The following is a 20,551-nucleotide window of genomic DNA, read 5'->3' as shown; positions in this document are numbered from 1 at the left end:
ACAGCATATACTTTCGTATATATATGCAGACATATTAGAATCATCTGGACTCTTTTAAGTTATTCACCATCGAAACTGACTTCAAGTTTTAAAGTTGAAATAACAAAGAAAGAAAAAAGAGCCAGAAGGGAGCCAGCTGCAAGGGTATTCACAATTTTCATCAGCCTACGGGACACTCCTAATAACATATTTTAGTACTTTGTAGTGAACTTTCTTTGCTTCTGCCATAAATATATTCCCTATGCTGCAAATGAATAGCTTGCAAGCTCAGTAAAGTTAATATAGAAGAATAAATCTTAACTACCTAATGTCAGGTCAGAAATATAAATCTTATCTAATATGCCAGGTCAGAAGGAAAGAATACTTTAGCTGAAAATAGCAAATACTTTCCAGTGCAGAGTAGGAACTTATTTTTCTCTTTAAAAAAATATGCTGCCCCTAATAAGATGAGTTGAACAGTCTCCTTTTAGAATCTCCAAAAGAAAAATAAACACATAGAGCAGAGTTAATTTATAAAATGCTCCAAAGTTTATCTTGGCAGAACAGTTTTAGGCAGTGAGATTTCTCTCCCTCTCGCACATGCATTCAGACACATACACATTCACACACACATGCACACATACACACGTCTCAAAACTAGGACAGGCCCTTGCAATAGCAAATGCTACAGGAAATTTCTATGTCTGATTGAAGTCACAGATCCTTATTCAGGCAAAGCTCTCATTTTCAAATTGATGGAGATTTTCCCAAAGCAAGATAACAATCCTTGAAACCTTTTTGTGTAAGTACAGACCTGCTGTGTTCACAGTGGGAGACAACGAGTCACACAAGTGCCTCCTGTCTCAGGTCCCCCTCCCATGTGCCAGCACTTATGCCAGCTGTAAAGCAGTGATGCAGCTGCCCTCCCCTCCTGCCTGCCTGGACCCCAGTTGTTGGGCACAGCTGGACAGCCTGCTGGGTGATGTGCCAGCCAGCTGCTGCTGGCACGTGGGACCCTCTCAGAAGGCACAAGCCCTCACTGCTGCCCATCTTCTTGTTCCTCCTTCACACACATCTTGCTCATCAGAGCCAAGGCAATTTACAAGGCCGTGGAGATGAAACCCACCAAAGGCTTGATTTCAGCCTCACAGGCTTAGCTTTCTTTTCTTTTCTTTTCTTTTTTTTTTTTTTTTACAGCCTGTATGCCTGCAATCAGCCTGTGCTGGGGAGCCACAATAACAGGGGAATACTGCAGGCTCCAGATCTAACAGCCAAGAGACTGCACAATTGCAAGGCACAATGCAACCAACAGCAAAGAGCACTGGGCCCTACTGACACTCCCAAAGTTTAGAGCTTCTCAATCTCTTGCAGCAGCCACGGGCCTTTCAGATAGCTGATTTACTTCAGGGTCTGCAAAGCGACTTCCCTCAAGATAAGCGAGAATAGAGGCAGTTTTATGTGGCTGAAGCACAGCTCAAGGCTGGTGCGTGTACAATTCTCTGGACTATCTTTGCTCAGTACCACCATGTTGCAGACCCTGATTTACTAAAATCCCACAGAAGAATGCAGCGAGTGCATTCCTCTCCTCTCCTCTCCTCTCCTCTCCTCTCCTCTCCTCTCCTCTCCTCTCCTCTCCTCTCCTCTCCTCTCCCCTCCTCTTCCCTCCTCTCCGCTCCTCTTCCCTCCTCTCTGCTCCTCTCCTCTTCCCTCTTCTCTTTTTTCTCTTTCCTTTTTGGCTGCTGGGAAGTTGCCAGTAATTTCCAACATTTGGTCTGACAACTGTTCTACTGTAAATATTTAGAAGAATCCATTAGAGATTAAACAAAGTGTAAGTAACTGCTCCTAAGTGATAGTTCTTGTTAATGTTTGCAGCAATAGGCACTTTACAATGCCTATGAAAGTTCTACCTCTAGGCTGCTTGTAGGAAAGGGCAAGATAGAAGGCAGCAGCCAGAACACAGTGTAATTTGAGCATCAGTGTGTTATCATTATAAATAATCAGTGCGGAGACAGCATTCTGTAATGTGTGCACCATGCTTGCAAATCCTGTAGACAGCAACGGGTAGAGCCAGCTATCATGACCAGTGTATTCTAAATGATGTGTATCAGGCTGTGAAAGTACTAGTTGCCCAGTTCGGACATCTGCCTTTCTCTGATCTGCCACACCGCCACCCCCACCCCCGAAAAAAACACAAACAAAAAACCAACCAAACAAAAAACCAACCAAACAAAACCCCAACAAACCAGCAAACCAAAACCAAGCTCTGCTCTGGTGGAATTTGCAACTTTTATTGTATTCTAAAATTATCCTGATTATGCAGTGTCTTAAATGTTCCACTGCACAGTGTAGTATCACTAGCTGAGAAGAGATGAACACAAATGCTGTGCTGGGGCTGACAATGAGATACTTAATAAGTAATGCTGACCGTAGTCACTTTCCAGTGGAGACAGTTTTAAGAATAAAAAAGGCTGCATTTACAGCAAACTGAAATGACTGAAGATGTATAAATGCACCTACATGCTAACCAATTTCTCTGCTGAAACAATATGTGATATTCTAGGGATACAGTGAACAGCAGGTACATGCCTATGCATGTGCATACCATAGCAGAATTTTCTATCCCAACAAAGGTAGGTGATACTGATTATCATTTTTTTTTCATTTTAATTACATTATTTACTGTCAGTTTGCAGTGAGTAGAGTGTTCTGGTTCCAATACAGAAGGGGTAAAAAATGGATCAGAAGACTTGGCTCTAGTGTCTACCTTGCGCTAGTTAGGTCCTGCAAGAAAAAAGGCCTGGGGCTTATCCAGGCTACTTGTGATGCTTTCCTAAGGTGATGATGTCTGCTATTCAGAAATAATGCATATAAGGCAGACCTCTTAGTATCATATCTAATTTTTGAAGCTGGCAGCCTCCTCCTTTCCTTCAAGAAAATGTCTGGATAGTCTCTAGGAATTACCTGTGTTCATCCCTTCATTTCAGTTTCACAGCCACATATGACTTTTCAAGCCTAGAGTCACAATTTTCTGTATGTGAGTTTAGATCTTTACTGAAGAAATAAATAAAAGCAAGCTGGGCAACTGGGTATGAGCTGCAGAACAGGAATATACTGACTTGTTGGTTACTCCCATCACCGATCTTGGTAGCTTATGGAGTTCCTGGCTTCAGTGTCACAGCAGTGAAGGATGAAACTTGTTAAAGTGACATTTGGTGTTGCAGGTTTACCAGAGAAAGAAAAGGAGAAGATAGAACTATTGTGATCACCTGAAGCAGGCCTCAGCAAGTTAGAAAGGGAGGTGGCAAAAGAAGCTATTAACAGCCTCCTCACTAGGTCAGATGTTGAGCTGGTGTCAAGAGTAAAGAGAGTAATGTCTGCTCCAACTTTCCCTCTGCACGGTCAACTAGTACCCAACACAAATGAAACAACATGTGTTAGTAGCACTTCCCAAACACGAGATTGACTCAAAGTGTAGTCAGTGATGTGCATGACTCCAGTGGGCACAGTGCATTTTTGAAGTACTACTAATGAAGGGGTCAGCTCTGATGTTTGGCTGAAGTCGGTAGCCATCTGCAAGAGAATGACTGCTACAGGCTGGGTCTGGCCTTGCATCACACAATGTTCATGTCCAAAAGCAGGAGACACAAAGCCATGAAGTCTTCTTTAGGCCTTAGTCTTTCTTTCTGAACTTGTTTATAGGCTTCCAGCTGCTGACACTTTTCCACCTTTACAGCCAGTAGCCAGCAGGAGTGGAGTGAGGGAGCCATCCTGAGCTTCTTGACAGTGCCAAAGATGATGACTGTCAGGTAGGATGTATGGTGATTGGGAGCTTCAGGAGGTCATTTATCTTACAATGTAATGATCATGATGAAAACAACTGTTTCTCAAAATTTGCTATTCAATAGCTGTATGGTTGGTTACAGCATCAGCACATGCACTTGGATTGTAAAATTGCCGACTGAGAATAGAAGCACTTTACAGCCACTTACCCAAGATGTGAATGCATACTGCAGGGTCAGTGGGGGGAAATCCAGCTTTACAATTTCAGAGCAGGAGCCACAGTGCAATGGGGATGAAAGAAAAGTGTAAAAAGAGAGGCCACAAAAATAAAGGTAATTTTTTCTTTTGCTCACAGCCACACTGGCTGAGACAATATGCTGTTTAAGGTAATGTTCTATGTAAGACAGCACATTAAATGCTGGTGGTTTGAAGAAACAAAGTGGAATATATGCTGTAGTTCAGAAAAGAAAAGAGCAGTGAATAACATCACTTGTTATTCCTTCTACTTTATGACAGAGAAGGAGTATTCCACCATTGCACTCCATTTTTTTTTCTAGGAAAAAACATTCCATCATCTTTACATCCTCTTTGAAATACTAATTTACTAGTGCTTTCTTACTTTTCTCTGATATAAGGAATAAACAAACTGAGAAAGATAACATATGGTTGAAGAATTTGGGATATATATTTAGGCTTCAAAAAACTAAAAGGTACCGTTCATTTTATTTTGTTTTGCCAGTAACTTCGTATGAATGCTAAAATGCATCAGACAAGTGGCTAAGACACAGCAAGAGAAAATTATGTGAAATCAAAAGGGTATTTTCTTGAGATTCTCCTCGTCTTTATCCTCCACAAACATATCATGGTAAAATCAACAAGTCTCCCACCATCTGTTTGCTTACTCTGATGCCTCATCCAGCAGATATGCTACATTGAAACCTTATGAGACATAAAAATCCAATTTTGTTCATAAGGCAACAATGTGGAGTTTGTTTTAAGGAAACTGAAGTTTATTTTATTTCTGAAAACTCCTGTGAAGCAAGTAGTTCTCAAATCACAAAGAAAATATTGGCTCATCACCCTATATTAAAAATATGGCATTTTTATTTGCTTTTATCCACAATTATTTCATTCACTTTTCTTGTGTCATCAGAATCAGATTGATGAGCATAACACAACTCACTGTGAGTAAGAAAACGGTGATATTGCTAATGCTATCTTAAGGCAAAATGCTAACAAAAGGCTGCATGTGCAGGCCGTAGCCAGGGGTACAGCAGTGAGGGATGTTTGAAGGTGCATAGCAAAAACCGTTAAGACCCACTCAATGGTTCCTTTCTCTGGCACAATAATTTATGGTTAAACTACAGCATGCTTTTAGAATGATGTCTGACCTCTTCTTTGAAGCATACATGCATGTGACTGGGGTTGTACTGCTTCCCTCAGACCGTTGCAATGATTTAACTATCAAGGCTTTCTGAAATTTGTCTTTGACAATGCAGTTGAGACTTACTGATGCCCATTTCCAACCATTGATCCATTGTACCTTGGTTTCCAGTAGCAGATAGCTTTATAGCACCACATGTTTTAGAGGTAATAATTACAGACTCACTTTTTTCCCACCTAGAGAAAGAGGTGCTGTTGCAGAGTATGCCTCAGGCAATACTGGTTTTGGAGAAAACACTTCACTAAGCTATATGCAGTTTTCACTGTGCTTTTTCAGCTCTAAGAACAGGCATGACTGAGTCTTTAATGTATCCCATCTCAGCCCTATTCAAGGCCAGGAACAATTTTGGAGTTAAAATTTCATGAAGCTGTTCTTTGCTTGTAAAGTCATAACAGAAGAATTGGAATAGGGTTTACCACAGTGCTGTTCTATGTTGCAACTAAGCAACTGTGTTCCTGATGGAAGCGAAGACCATGAAGACATCCCAGTACCACTTTTCCTCATGGCTGTGCCCCACCTGCCACTAGCAGCTCTCAGGTATTATGTAGCATCAAGACACTGAAGAGTTTAGAGATTTTCAGAGGAAGAAAACAGCAGCAAGGTGATGCAATGACCCTTCTGAATCCTAGTACTGAACTATTGCTTCAGCATGGGCATTGGGACGGTTGCACCTACTCCTTGCAATAAAAAGCGGAATAAATCTGATAGCAATCATGCTGGGTTTGCTGGTAAAAGCCATAATTTCAGCAGTAGAGGTTCCCCAAATGTCTCAGTTCAGACTAGTTATGGCAGCTATGAAATAGACGGTGCATTCCACTTCTCCAAACATGTGATGTTAAAGAGCTGCTGCAGTCACCTAAGAGGAAGGTAATATGACCCCTAAAGCATTTACTTACATCATGGAGCTTCATCTTGCTTGATTACTATAAAGTGCCTTGAAGACCACAAGTCCTAAAGAACTGCACGTATTTTTTGAGCCTTATTGTTCCTGCTGCTGTGGATAGATGATTATATCATGTTCTTGGGTTTTGTTTCGGTTTTTGGCTTTTTTTTTTTTTCTAAGGAAACTACAATACAGTTTGCAATAATTACATTTATTCTCTCTTTCACGTCTGTGAAAAAACTTGTAATCATTTTCCCTGATCATTTGGCCTCTTTTTCACTTGGCTTCCCTTTGAACACCTCCTTCTAATTTTCTGTGAGAACACCTTTGTTGTACTGGCTTTTTTCCATATGGAGTGTTACATATGATGTTGGTATGGAAACTATTATATAGTAAACAGCAGATTTAAGCTAAAAAAGATACTTTTGAGATTAATGAATGGGCTTTGAGTGTCTCCTTTTATAGGACAACAGTTTGATTCTTACTGAAATCAAAGCAATCTCTTTTCCTTCCTATCAGGATATAGTTTAGTAGCCCCTTGAAAAATATTTAATAATCTCAAAATTGAAAAGCTTTACATTAAAAAATAATGAAATTCTGATCTGTGTTGGGTCTCCCACTGAAACACAAAGAAACAGGTCTGTTAACTAGAGGCACTGTAGGAATCTTACTCCCAGATATAATGGTAGTGATTTAAAATGCATGAATATTAACTTTAAAAACTTAATACATTAAAGTAGTACCAGAAGACTTTCATAAGCCTTTTAAATTCACACAGCTATACTTTACCCTGCAGAATTAGGGAATTTTTTTTTAATCTTTTTAAAAAAGGAGAAAAAAAATAATGGTTTTGCTCTCTGGAACACCGTGAAACCATAGTAATTATGTTGAAAATATTTGACATTTTATTTTCTTCACTACAAAATTGCCTACAAATATTCATAAGTTTAAAAAGGAAAAATAATTCAAGCTTTAAATTACTTAACGGCTAAGAAGTCCAAGGAGCTATTTTCAAAGTTCGTATGCTAAGAGTTAGGCTTTTGCCTACTTCAGGAAGATATGTGTCTGCTCCAAGCACAAGAGCCTCTATTCAAGAATGTGTCCTTAATTTTAATCAGGTATTTAAGTCTAATTGAAGTCAAGGGGTCTGTAACACATGTGTGAAGATAACCATATGCTGATGTGCTTTTCTGGATAGGGAGGTATTTAATGGGCTTACACAATAATTGTTTGTGGGGTTTGGTTTTTTTTTCAGTTGGGTCTGGGTATGCAGAAAAGAGCATAAAAGGGGATCAACAAACATTAAAGCTTGTTAACTTGGTGCTCAGTATAGAGGAGAAAAAGGGCCTTTTATTCCCCTGAAATTTCTGACCTTTTTTGTTATTTTTCTTCTCCCTGTTGCTCTTTGCTCACCAACCACAGCTCTCGTTTGCTGTGGACAATTCCCAAAGGGAACATTCCTCACCGGAGTAACTTACCCAGCTCTTTTCCTTAATTTACAGCAAGTACAGCACCCCTTGCAGAATGCATAGCAGACCCTTTGGCCACAAGCCAGTGCTAATAGCATGTTTTCCAATAATCTAATCTCTTCAGTCCCAGAGCAGAAATCAGAAAGTTAAAAGAACTGGCTTCTCAACTTGTCTCAGCCAGCCTTTGAAATCTGTACATGGAAAGGTTGTGTGAGTGACTGCAATAAATTGTTACCACACTTGCACCCATGGCTCAGTAGTTGTGTTAATAACAATCTGATGTATATGAGGGAATTTGTATTTATACAAATACAAAGTTTAATGTGGTTCCAGGAACAGAATCACACATGAAGGCTTGAATGTGCAAAGAAGCCAGGAATTTCACCCAAAGCTGAGGACATATTATAAACATTTATGAATTAAACACTTCAACACTCCAAAGAGATAGGTATCATTTCTCCTTTGCAGATGAGGAAATTGAAGCCCAAAGATGACAAGGCCAAAACTTTAATGTTTGGCCCTAGAAGTGAAGCAGCAATCCTTTGATTGGATTCCTGAATAAATAGGTGCATTTTCAGACCTCTGACCATCTGCATCTTCCACAAGCACTCTGAAAATCGGGTTATATACAGAGGAATGAAGCAGATTAGTTGTCTCTGGAGGCCCTGGGTTTGAAAATATGGACGCTAATACTTTTAACTTTTCAATGCTAGAAGAAGACTATAAGCAGGCAACTTCACCAGCCTGCAAACCCAAGTACCCCTAGCTTTCTCCAAAAGCATATAGTGGTGCTTCTAGGAGGGTTTCGAATACAGGGAAAGACAAAGTAACTAGATGTTGAAAGTTCACCTATTGCTTTTATTTTCTTCCATTCTCTTTGTTTCTTTTTCATCTGCACTGGACTATGTGTATGCTTGCTTTGGGGACGGGGAATTGTTACCATCACAATAATTTTTCCTCATTTCTGACATGATGCAGACCTCTGGTGGTCTACAGATTACAAGTTGATAACTGGGTCCATCACTCTGCCCTAGGACAGAATCCCCAGGTACAATTTCACTTCTCTTCACCAGAAGCATTTACCTGTGGGGAACTGCTACCTCTCTTGGGGAACAAATCGCTTCACTTGCTTCATGCAGCTCCGTAAGGTCAAGGAGTCATTTAAGAGGGATGTTTTCATACTAGGGCACAGTTCAACCTTTCCTTTCACTTATTCCATTTTGGCATCTGCTTGTGTCGTTTTTTATCACATTTTTTGCTGCAGCAGCCCAGCATTTGGAGTGGTGTTGTTGCGGTCATCTCATATCCAAGCCCTGTCTCATGGCAACCCAACATGGTGCCGCAAGCCACTAGCCACCAGCTGAGCTGCCAAATATTCATCATATTGGATGCTTTAAAAATAACTGCTGTGATTTCATGTTTTTCTAATATCTAGAGGATGTTTGGTTTTCACCGAAGCCTAGCTAATTATTGGTATAACTTAAGAGTACACAGTTTCATTTGCAGCAACGGGTTCTATTTCTATCATTTATTCTGCATCAGCTTAATTATTTTACAGCATGACAAAACAGAATTAAACAGTCCCCTCTTCCTCACTACTGTAATTATATGAAAAATTCTTCAATGGAGCACTGTTGTAAGGTGCCAAGGATATTTTGCAAGCTGGCAAAGACATCCAACACCTGAAAAAGCGCAAGCTGGCAAAGGCGTCCAACACCTGAAAAAGCAGCTCTCTCTGGACACAAAACAGCAAATAGACCATTTTGTTGTGCAACAGGTTGGCTAAGAATTGTCTCACAGATTTGTACTTGCATGTTCAGAGTAAGGTTAAACATGTTCCCTGTGGATGCTCCTGTGATCCAGCCTAAATTATGTGACTCCTACCATTGTCATTGGTGAAATACTTTAGCAAAAGTGCATTTTTAAGACCACTTGTTCACATGTGCATAAAAAGCATCAGATATCCCTTCGGATGTGCATCAGCAGCATCAAATAATATATCAAACAAATAAAACCCACTCATCCCTACAAGTTATAATTCATAGATTAACCATTAAATGTTTAGGTTAAGCAGATTTTAGGGCACATAAGGCTTTTTTTCTTTTCTTTTTCTGTTGCAAAAAAAACACTAGAGTTGCTTCAAAACCTTTGACTTTACAGTTCTTATTATAAAATATTTAATGACACTCATAAGACTAATCTTAAATTTCCTAGCTATTTAATTCTTTGGTTTATAAATAATCATATGACTTTGCTCTTCTTTACCTAGTATTGTCAATAGGTGGCCTCAGTTTATTTTTTTTTTTTACTTTACTATTTCCTTTTTCTTTTAAATTGCAATTCTGTATCTTCCCATTCCTTATCACCTTTATGTTGCTACTATTATTATTTCAAATTGAAGCCACTTGGAGAATCACTGGAAGAAAAAACATCTATTAGAACACATCAGTCTCTAAAAATAGAAATATTCCCAACAAATGAAATGGATTATCTTTAATCTTTTGTAGATTATTATATAATTTTTTGCATTTTATGGAAATTTTGCATGAATCCCACTTTTGGAAATCAGTCCACTATAGGTGCAATCTTTATGGGCAGTCATTGTAGCAGAGCAAAACATTCACAGAGACTCTTAATCGATTAAACTGATTTCCTGGTTGCTGCACATCCCTTCCGCTGCATCCTCAAGAGGCTGGAGCAGCCTGGCAGCTTTCAGCCTTAGGTTGCAAGGGAGGTTCCTGCTTTTCTTAGCAGGAAAAGCATGGGCAAAGGTGAGTAAAGGGGACCTGGTCTCATCCTGCATTGACCTAGCAGCCGTGACGGGTGTCTTCTACATTGGAGGTGGCAGCAATGGGACAACAGGGCATTTTAGCCTCTGTACAGACCTCTTTGTGTCACTAACACACTCAATACGACTATTGCAGGCAAACTAGCTTTAGAGGGAAAGGTGTGATTGATTGATTTACTGACCATTGAGGTTGTAATGGCACTGCTTGGCATTTACCCATGTGGCTGCATAAAGCTTGCCCAGTCTGTGCAACCACTGGCTGCACCAGTCACCAACAACCCCATGCAGTTTACAGCTTCTATTTTCAAAGACAGCCTGTGCATAGGTTTTCAATTAATTTAACTATCTGGAAAGTTTGATGTGTCAGCATTACACTGTTAATTGGCTTGGGGATAAAGAACATACTTTTATAGATGTTACATTAAAAAAAAAAAAACAAAACTAAACCAAAACCAAACAATAAATTATAATTCATCTTAATTCATTTTCTCTTGCAATCAGCTTAGCTGATTTGTGCACAAATCCTTGGAGTAGCAGTGGTACATCACCACATAAAAAATGAACTGCATCTCTGTTTAAGCACAAAACGGACAATAGCCTTGATTTCATCATCATCACCCCAATAATTCAGCTCAAATACTTGCTATCATGGCTTTAGCTCAACTGTAAATTGCCTGCTGTGTATCACTGCAATGATGTTAGATGTATTACGGTTTTAGGGAAGTGAATGATGCTTGGTGTGAGCACTAAATTTCTTTCATGTGGGGTCAGCGTGTTAGGCAGTGAAGCTGGCTGGGAGGGGAAGGCTCAGACTTCAAAGGGAGGGCAGCGCGCAGAAGGGGTGATGAAACAAGCCCTAACTACGTGCCATTCATAGTTACTTCACAAGGAGAGCCAGGCATGGGGAGCTGTTGAACTGAGTCAGTTTCTGAGGAATCAGATGCCTACTTAAACCTCTCCCATCCAATTACTTAATTCCAGTCAAAACAGGCCATCCAATCACAATGCCCCCTAAAAATCAGATAACTGTACTCCAAACCACAGAGTACCCTAAAGTTAATTAACAAATTAGTGAAATCCTCACCCATCTCTTTGCAGGAGCTTTGCTGTTGACTTTGGTGGGCCAGGACTTCCTTCAGTGAGTCCAAGCTGAATGGTGATTAAGCTTCTTGTCTGTTTTCCATCAGAGTTGAATTCAATTTCATACCGTACTGTTCATGCTTTGCACTCCTTTTTTTCTCCTTTTTTCAGACCGGCATGGGTCCCAGGGGCATGAGTGAAAGGTGAAAATAGTTGGCTCATCATTTGCTGAGTGCTGATAGCATATGCATCGCTACACAGCACTACAGCAGAGAAGCTGTCGCTGAATCTAATATTTTAATTGTTAATTTAAACTTGGAATTTTGGACGGCATTTTGTGTCATTGACAGATGCGTGGTCCTGTCAGCCTGGAGAATTTACTCTTTTTCCTTTATGAAAATTTGAGATCAGATTTTCCTTTTGTTAAAAATTATAGAAAGCAATATTTAGACATCTTCCAGCACTGTAATACTCCTTACTATCTATACTCTGAGATCAAATCTTGATGTAAGACTTAAATGTAAAGAGACAGGTTCCACTTCAATGTTTGCAGGCATTTGTCCAGAACAGTTCCCCTGCAAGCAACATACTTTGGGGCTTTTAGTTAGCTTCAGTATGGTATGAATTTAATTGTTACACAGAAAAAAATGATTTTATTCAGTACAAACGTTTGATCAGTTCCACTTAGGAAAATACTCAAAATTGAGAGGATATTAAGTAATTGACCAAAGGCACATCTGAGCAACGCCAAGGCAGTGGCCTGGCTTGATGTCTGGCTTATTAATTTTTTAATGCTGTAAACATGGTAGTAGAAAATCATAGCTTTGACATGGGATTACAGGCTTTTGCTGTCTAAACCCTTCTCCCTAGTCCCCAGCATGGAAAGTAAAATCTGTTACATCCTGCTGTTCTTTCTGTGGTTTCTGAAACAAAACTTTGAGAGAAAAACTCTGGTCTCAAAAGACCCTGTGGGAAACGAGAAACTTGCAAATGCTACTGTAGTTGTGTAATGTTGACAGTATGAGCTGAGTGATCCTTATACAGCTTGGAAATACATGAGCATCTGTGCAATACGCAACAATAAAAGTCTCCAGTGTGCTAAAGGAACAAAACAGGAGAAGCAAACAGTGGGGCTTGCTCTGCTGCCACCAGGACAACCTGAGCACCAACACACTTTTTTAGAAACACATAAACGATAGATGGAAGGCTAGCATCAAGCAGAAAGACTGCATGTTTCAAAGAATAAGCATCTGCAATGCACAGATGTATCCTTTTTACTTGATAGAAGTATGCATCTCTTGTAGGGAAGAGACTGGGGAGTCATGGGAGTCACAACTTTGCTTTCAGAGTTCTGTATGCATATGACCAGTGTAAAATCAACTGCGGATCTTCATGACAGCATCTTGCAGGATTAAAGTATTAAAATGCTGTCTAAATATATATGCATCAAATATAATCTCTTTCCAAAACTCACGCCTCCTTTTTTCATCTCAGCACAGATGCTTTATTTGCAAGTAGCTGAGTCTGACAAGTGTCCTGACACATTGGTTATACAACTATAAGTTTATGCAACTATTGTAATTCAGTTTTCCACTTTCCGAGAAGATTAATGATGTAGAGTCTTGAAGGCTGGGTATTTGGAAACAACTACAGCTGACTTTAAATTTAGGACTTGATGTGAAAACATATTGTGTTACCTGGTCTTACCTGTACCATCACTATTGGGGTGCTTAAGGCAACTTGCCTCAGGGATCCTCTTTGATTCCTACACTGACTAAACTTCCTGGATCCCTGAATTTTGGTGGTGCTCCATGGTATGTGGGAAAAAAAGTCAATTTCCCTTCTCTGTCCATTAAAAGAATTTTTCAGTTTATTTACAAAACTCTCTGGAATGACAAGGAGCCATTTGTGGTTGCTGTGGCTGATTTCTGTTGTGCTGAAGATGCTAGGAGACTGCATAAGACTCTGCACCCCTGGTGAGATTTTTCAGCCTGTTGATGCTCTTTCTAACCAAATTCAGGACAAATGTGTTCTGGCAGCCAGTATATTTAATTTTCAGGATCACTTTGCCAGACATGTGTTTAATAATGATGAGGCATTCCCCGGTGAGATCTTGGCCATCTGGGCTGAGGGCCTCCTTTCTTGCAGACACCACTACAGAAGAATTACAGATACTCCCTGAGACCGGGACAGCCCATACTCATGTTTGTGTTGCTCTTTAGAACTGTTGACACTTGGTGAAAAAAATAGGTTGGTTTGTTTTCTGTCAGATAGGAAGTGCCTCTTTAGGAGGAAAATATTCTGTTAAGCCAGGCAGATGTTTGAAGAAATTTTGTTTTAAATCCTTATGGGATCTTTTTCCTTCTAAACACAGGAGGACATTTGAGGATCTTCTTTGTTCTGTCTTTTGTACCATAGAATGAAGAAATGCTCTGAAATAAAAGTGAAGTCAGGCAAATCTCTGGAAGATCTACCATCTTATTAGAAAGAAATCTTAAAGTATTTGTGAAGTTCAGATCACAAAGAGAAACAGAAGACACGAAGCCTTTAACAGTTGACTTTCAGACTGATTTTTCCTATTTGTTCCTTTTGTGGCTGCCTCTCCTTTCAAGGCTGCCTCCGACTCCTGTAGATACAGGGGAGAACGGATGGATAGGCCACATACTTCAGCTATCACCACCAGTTCAGTTGCACCCCAGAAAACTTATGGCCAACCCAGTGTAGTAGTTGCTGTGTATGGGTCTATCTTCCTCACAGAGCCCAGGTGCTGCTCCATCATGACACATCAAGTCCCTTGCCTCCCTGTGGGTGTTTTAAGGCTGAGCAACCAAGCAGAGCTTAGCCTGCAAGATTAAGCTCAGTTTTCATCTTGGCCCAGGCTGACAATATATCTAGCACTGATAATGCAAACTTATCAGTCTGATTTGTACCCACTCTCCCAGTGCTGCCCCACCACTCCTGGGGTTTCTCTTTGCTCCTCACTGCATGTTGCCTACGTGTTGGTTCGGTGGATTTGCCCCACCATTGTCCATTCCACTTCTAACCCATTTCCACACAGAGAAACGCTGCCTAAGAAAGAGTGAGGAAATACACTGTGGTTTGTAAACTGAATTCCTTAATGACTTTCTCATTAGAAGAGCTCACTGCCAAATGTTGCTTGCATTTGCTAAAGGATGGTCTGCGTGATGAAGAGTAGCTCTGCTTTAAATGAAGTATTGTTTTCAGGCCACTGCCACAGGCAGCTGGTTCACACTAGTCAAGAGAGAGAGAAATGAACACCAGTGAATGCACAGAGTGATCAAGTGACATGAAAGCCCATGGGATATCCCATGCCAAATCCTCTCCACCACAAGGGCTAGTGCCCACGTGGGTGCCACTCGGTGGGCAAAGCCAAGGCAGGGCCTGGGACTCGTGGCGAGGGGCAGCCCAACCAGGGAGGCTGAATTCCAGAGCAGCTCTGCTATGAAAATATTTCCTGTGAGAGTGAACAAGCCCAGGAAACCAGGAGTAGCAGCAGCTCTAGCAGAGATTAATTTTGTTTGTCCAGCACATCCATTTCAAGAGCGAGCCTCTAAATGGACATCTTGTCACTGAAGATTGGTGATGAGACAGTGCACCTCAGCTGCAGCAAATGGGCAAAGAATATACTTCTACCCTGAGCTTTTCCCCGGCTTTCAGAACGTATACCCACCTGGATTCCTCCTGCATTTTCTCATTTTCATTTTTTGATCCCATAAATTTGATCTGTATATAAGGTAAAAGTGGTGAAAAAATGTCATTGCAAAGTTTTTAGAATTCATTTGCTGCATGCAGTCAAAATCTCCTATCGCTTTGTCATTGAAAGTTCAGATTCCAATTCAGCTCCTTGTCCTTAACTTGCTATTTTTAACAGAGACCACAACTCATTGTTTCCAGAGCAGGGCTTTGGAAAATATTATGAGAAAGGAAAATCCCCAGTGATTTCATTTGCTAATGAGGCTTAAAACTAATATCTGGACAAACAGCTTGCACAAAAAAAGGCCTCCAAAAAAGGGCTTAAAGCCAGGCAGGGGAAGAGAATAGTTCAAGATTAACTTAGCATCTTCTCTGATCTCCAGTATTTAGATTTTATAAAAAGAAAAATGAAGGGACGGATTCTAGACCTAACGCCAGCCACAAGCCTGCACATACATACTTTTGTACCTGATGAGCTAGCAGGCTTGGCTGATGCTTGTGTAGGAAATGGGGAAGAACTTGTCTGTGGGTCTCTGTGGTCCCACCACTTACTTTGCCCATTACTGCGTTCTGTTTTCCAACCTTGAGAGTCTAGGACTTTACTGTGCTCAAAGTTTGAATACAAAAGGGCAGACATTGCTCCTGATAGCCCATGCATGGAATACTTCATCCTCATCAAAGTGAGTTCTAAGTGTTGTGGAGAATTTTTTATATTTCATTTTATTTGTCTTTATAATGGAGGAGGTGGCATAAAAGCCCAAGTGGTTACAAGTGAGAGCATTTCTTGGATCTGTTTGCAATGCTAATGCCCAGACCTGGTTCTGCAGCCAGTGCCTAACTGAGGAGGCCACAATGCCTGCCCCTCTGCAGAGAGACTGGACCTCTTTTTGTCCCTCTTACCACATCTGGAACTTGTGGCTAACAGGAGTGGCCTGCATTATCCTAGCGCTTTTTTCACCTGTAGACTTCAAAGTGTTTCTTAAAGTGCACATACACTACTTGCCCATTTTTGCTGTTAACCTAAGTATAGAAATTTGAAGCAACGCTTACATCAGGTGTACCATGGCCAGATTTCACCAGATGGGGTTTATGTTCCCAGCTTTTGCAGCACATCACTTACTTAAACTCAGTGAGCTCAGTGTCTGATATGGGGGAAAAAGGGGGTAAAACTTTTGTTTGCTTCCTTGTGGCTGTGGTCTGCAGTCGCTAAAGTGCTTGAGATCTGCAGGCACTAACACCTTGCTGCAATGACAGAGGAAGAGAAAGTGACTGTTCTGTACCCAGCACTGATAAGTTCCATCCCTGTAGCAGAAAGATGTTTCAGAGCCTGAGTGCGCCTCATTTACTTCTGGAATCCCTTCAACCCCACTCAGCCTCCGCAGCAGGGGAGGGACCGGCCCCTGCATTGCAGGATCAGGCAAGAGCCTGCACTGAACTGGACAGTGAGGAGGCTGAGAGGGAATGAGAATGAGATCTTCAGCTGGAGCTTGGAGATGCCTTATTTTAAACATGCTCTCTCATGTTTTAGACACAAATATTTTTCCTCCATCATTTATTTTCTCTCAGTTCAATGACAAAGCCCAGTACTGTGCTTCCAAACAGTACCAATTTCTGGAGCGCCCAGCTGTCCCTGCTTTGTTTCTTGCCTGAGCCAGAACAAGGGTCTACCTAGCATTCAGAGCAAGCACAAAGAGAGAAGTTTTATTACACAGAAGCACGGCTTAAAGAAATGTCAGGCACAACAGGAGACAATAAAAAAAAAAAAAAAATCCCTTTAACAGCTTTTAACAGAAAAAATGCCTTTCTTAATTTAAAATGTTAATTCTGAATTTTCAATGAGGCTTTTGCTCTATGGAATTTGTTTTGCTTCACACATTGAGTTATAACATGGCATGAAATCAGCCTTTAAATGGAGCTTGACTTACATATTTTGACTTATTTTTTGCCCTGCAATACTAACATTATGATTCTCCATTTGGAACTACAGGCTTTCTTTTTTTATTGGGTTATTTGTATGAGATGTATATGGGATGCATGGAAGGAGGCAGAAATAATGAAAATGGCTAGGAGTACATTTTATTTTATACTTAATACTTCTGGAGTTAAAGGGGAGATGGAAATTGGCCACGTAATGGATCTTAGCTATAAAGAATTATCATCTTTTGGTAATAAAGTACTGCCTGTCTCAAGGGCTCACACACACAGCTTGACCTCAGAGCAGTTGCACATAATGTTTTCTCTGTCAAGAGAACCTATTCATAATGACGTGTCACAGGTGCTCACACATAATATGTTTCCTGTCAAAAGTGATCATCCATATTTTATATAGCAGCTTTGATGACAAATATTTTGTACTTCAGCTGCTTTTTCTTCCCCCTGTCAGACTTAATGAAGGAAAGTCATGGATAGTTTTTAAATAATGTCAGCTTCTTAGATCATGTTACTCTGTCTGCCTTTGAAAGTAGCTTTATACAAGAGCCACAAGACCAGGGAGAGAGAGACAATTTCATTAACTTTAAAAACAAAGCCAAATTTTAGGCTCTTAATTTCAAAATCAGTATACTCTGTATCCTTGGAATCTTTTCAGAAAAATGCAGCTATGCTTCTTGAGCACCCAGCATTTTGAGAGTCTAGTGAAAGCAAGTCTGATAACTGAATTGGGGTTGCAGCCTCTCACTATGCAGAATGCTGTTTATTCTCATAGTAGGGGGTTGTCCTGGTGGTCCAACGCTTTCCTCCAGGTTGTTCTACAAAGTGAGTACCTCAGGGGGCACAGAGGACTGGGTTCTTATGTTCTCACTGAAATTGTTTGCCCGCAGCAGCGCCAAAGTTTGTCCTTCTCCTACGTGTTCTGCCCTACTGAGAGAAATAACCCTCATTCCTCATTCTATTAATGAAAGAGGAAAAGTGAACTTGAACTCCCTTTGAGGTTTCTCAGATTGCGGGACTGGTTTCGATATGCTCATCGAAGCCTCAGCGCATAGAGGAGCTCTTTTCCCATTCATGGGCCATGTATTTTTTGCCAAAACTGTAAGTGAACAAAGTACAGAGGTACTCCTGAACTTCCTTGACACTAGGAAAACCCCCCTGAGCTACCACGAAGTGGTGGCTTTCAACCTGTAAGCCATAGATTTGTATGTGCTTCTGGTCTGCCTCCAAGGGATCCACGGAAGGGAGCTGACAAAAGCAACTTCATTGTGGATGCAAGCTATTTAGCAGTTTCTGAGGATAAAAATAAAATCAAAACACTGAAATAGGCAATCAAAGTATGGCATGTCCATATTTATAAAATCATCACTGGCCTGAGGAGAAAGCAGAACAGGAAGCCAACAGTATTTACAAATAGGATTTACAAATGCAAATGAGGATGGAATTTCTCTTACATATGAAATATAACCCGATGTCTCAGGTTGAGAGATGAAAACTTACACTTATAAAAATGCCTGGGTTTCTCATGCAAGACAAGGCAATAAAAAAAGGGGATGCAGGGTCTGGAGATATTCGATGCTTAATTATTTTGCAGATCCAACTCCTATTTAAGAGTGCAACCAAGGAGGAATTAAAAACTTCTAAAGTACAGGAAGATGAAAAACATTATTCTCTACCACTGAAAAGTAAAACACCAATTAATGTCTGCTACTGAAATGATAGTCAGCATTAGCATTCTCTTTTCTGCTACCCCCAAGCCCCTAAAGAAGAACTGAACATTCTAAAGCAATGAGTGCAATAAGGTTTCCTTTCCTTGTTTGAAGAATTAGAATAATTCAATTGAAAGGCAAATATAATCCTACCTATGCTCCATGCTGGGACTGGGACAGGGTAAATGCCACAGTTAAGTCTGAACATCAGGTTGTAATTGTTAGAGGTTAAAAACACGCCAGAGAGAACATTCCAGGGAAAGAAGGAGGGCGAGAAGGATGGCTCTCCTGTGTCTTCTTATTAAGGTAAATTAGCATCAGATCTTACAAAGGCATATTCCTGCACAGCAGGACTCAATCAAAGGGCATTTAGTCAATGAAGGAAATCATACACTAGGTTGATTTTTAATCATCCAGCTAGTAAAAGCAAAGATAAATGAACGTGTATTTATCTGCCGAGCCAACCGCACAGAAGGCAGAAAAGCACTGAACATAACTAAAATAACTGTTCTCTAGAATGCTGCTGTTGTGTAAAATCAATTTCAAACATAATTTGCTGTTAGCTATTTCTGCAAGATGGGAGCACATCAGCTGAGCTTTTCACTTTATGCAGATGAAATAATTGCTGAAATGAAATGTCAGGTCAGAAGGGATACAAGAAAAAATTAAGCAGTCTTGAAGAGCTGTCAGAGAGGTGAATAGTCCCCCCTTCCAAGTACAGAGGAACTGTTATTTCATGGTTTTGTCTAACATCTTGGTCTCTCACCTTTTATTTATTTATTTTCTTTAATGCTTGTCTTCTCAGTGCATCCTAACGTGAGCCAGGGTTGCCAAGGAGGGTGTGCTACATGTTCTGACTACAACGGATGCCTGTCATGTAAGCCCAGGCTCTTTTTTGTTCTGGAGAGGATTGGCATGAAACAGATCGGAGTATGTCTTTCCTCATGTCCAAGCGGATACTATGGGACACGGTATCCTGACATTAATAAGTGTGCAAGTAAGTGCTGGGGAAAGGGGAGCACGGGGATTTGTTTGTTCTCTCTTGAACGCTGTGTCCTCTTAGGAGTCAAGTCAACAGAGAAGCAGATGGACAGGCTCTCTTTTTCTGTTCAGTTCTCTTACAGTAGTGCAGTAAATATTAACCTGAGCAAGAAGTTAAGGTGAAAGATCACAGAACAGCCTAAAGCTCAGGGTTCCCAGATCCTAGGACCGTCTATATCCCCATGCAAAAGAGAACTGCCATTGGGTGCCAGGCACTGTCCTCTGGCGGCAAGAGGGATCTGCAGCAGCTCTGAACAGGGGACAAGGGACGCTGAATCTCAGTGGCTGAAGCTATTTAACCCACTGCCCCTTCCCCACCTGTCCCCTGCAACAAGGAGGGAAGATGGCAGGTGCCATTCTTGGGAGATGCGGTTTGCCCTGGTCTCTTTACAGCTTGTCTCACACACAGTGTAGTCCTCCAAATGCCTGTAGCAACTGGCCAGGTTTCAGCCTGATTGAGGGGAACTTACCAATTAATGTTGCCTCCAGGCGGGGAGACAGAGGACCCAGCTCTATTCTTTAGTCCTCTGGCAACATTCTGACCCTACTTACATATTTTGAACCAAAAATGAACTACGAAAGATCACAGTGTCCTCCCCACTCCTCTTTCTGTTGTTGAATGCACTGTTTTTAATCCCACAGGTGATATAAAAACGTAAGAGTGATGGCCAAGCAACTCTCCCAGTTTTTACCTGGCAGTAAAAGTTATTTAATGAATGGGCCCCAGAGTAAAGT

The 20,551-nt window shown here is 40.8% G+C and overlaps 1 protein-coding gene across 2 annotated transcripts in view; it reads left to right on the top strand.

Annotated features, from left to right (window-relative positions):
• Positions 1–20,551, top strand: part of RSPO3 (R-spondin 3) — a 60,626-nt gene that overhangs the window by 13,823 nt on the left and 26,252 nt on the right. For both annotated transcript variants that reach the window (XM_065680932.1, XM_065680933.1), the window contains one exon: positions 19,581–19,772. In XM_065680932.1, coding sequence (XP_065537004.1) covers positions 19,581–19,772 — 192 coding nt within the window. The remainder of the gene's footprint in view (positions 1–19,580; positions 19,773–20,551) is intronic.

The sequence above is a fragment of the Lathamus discolor genome, chromosome 5 (genome assembly GCF_037157495.1).
Source record: "Lathamus discolor isolate bLatDis1 chromosome 5, bLatDis1.hap1, whole genome shotgun sequence".
Classification (NCBI taxonomy): Eukaryota; Metazoa; Chordata; class Aves; order Psittaciformes; family Psittacidae; genus Lathamus; species Lathamus discolor.
The sequence above is the reverse complement of the archived record's forward strand: the minus strand, read 5'-3'. Positions and strand labels throughout refer to the sequence as shown.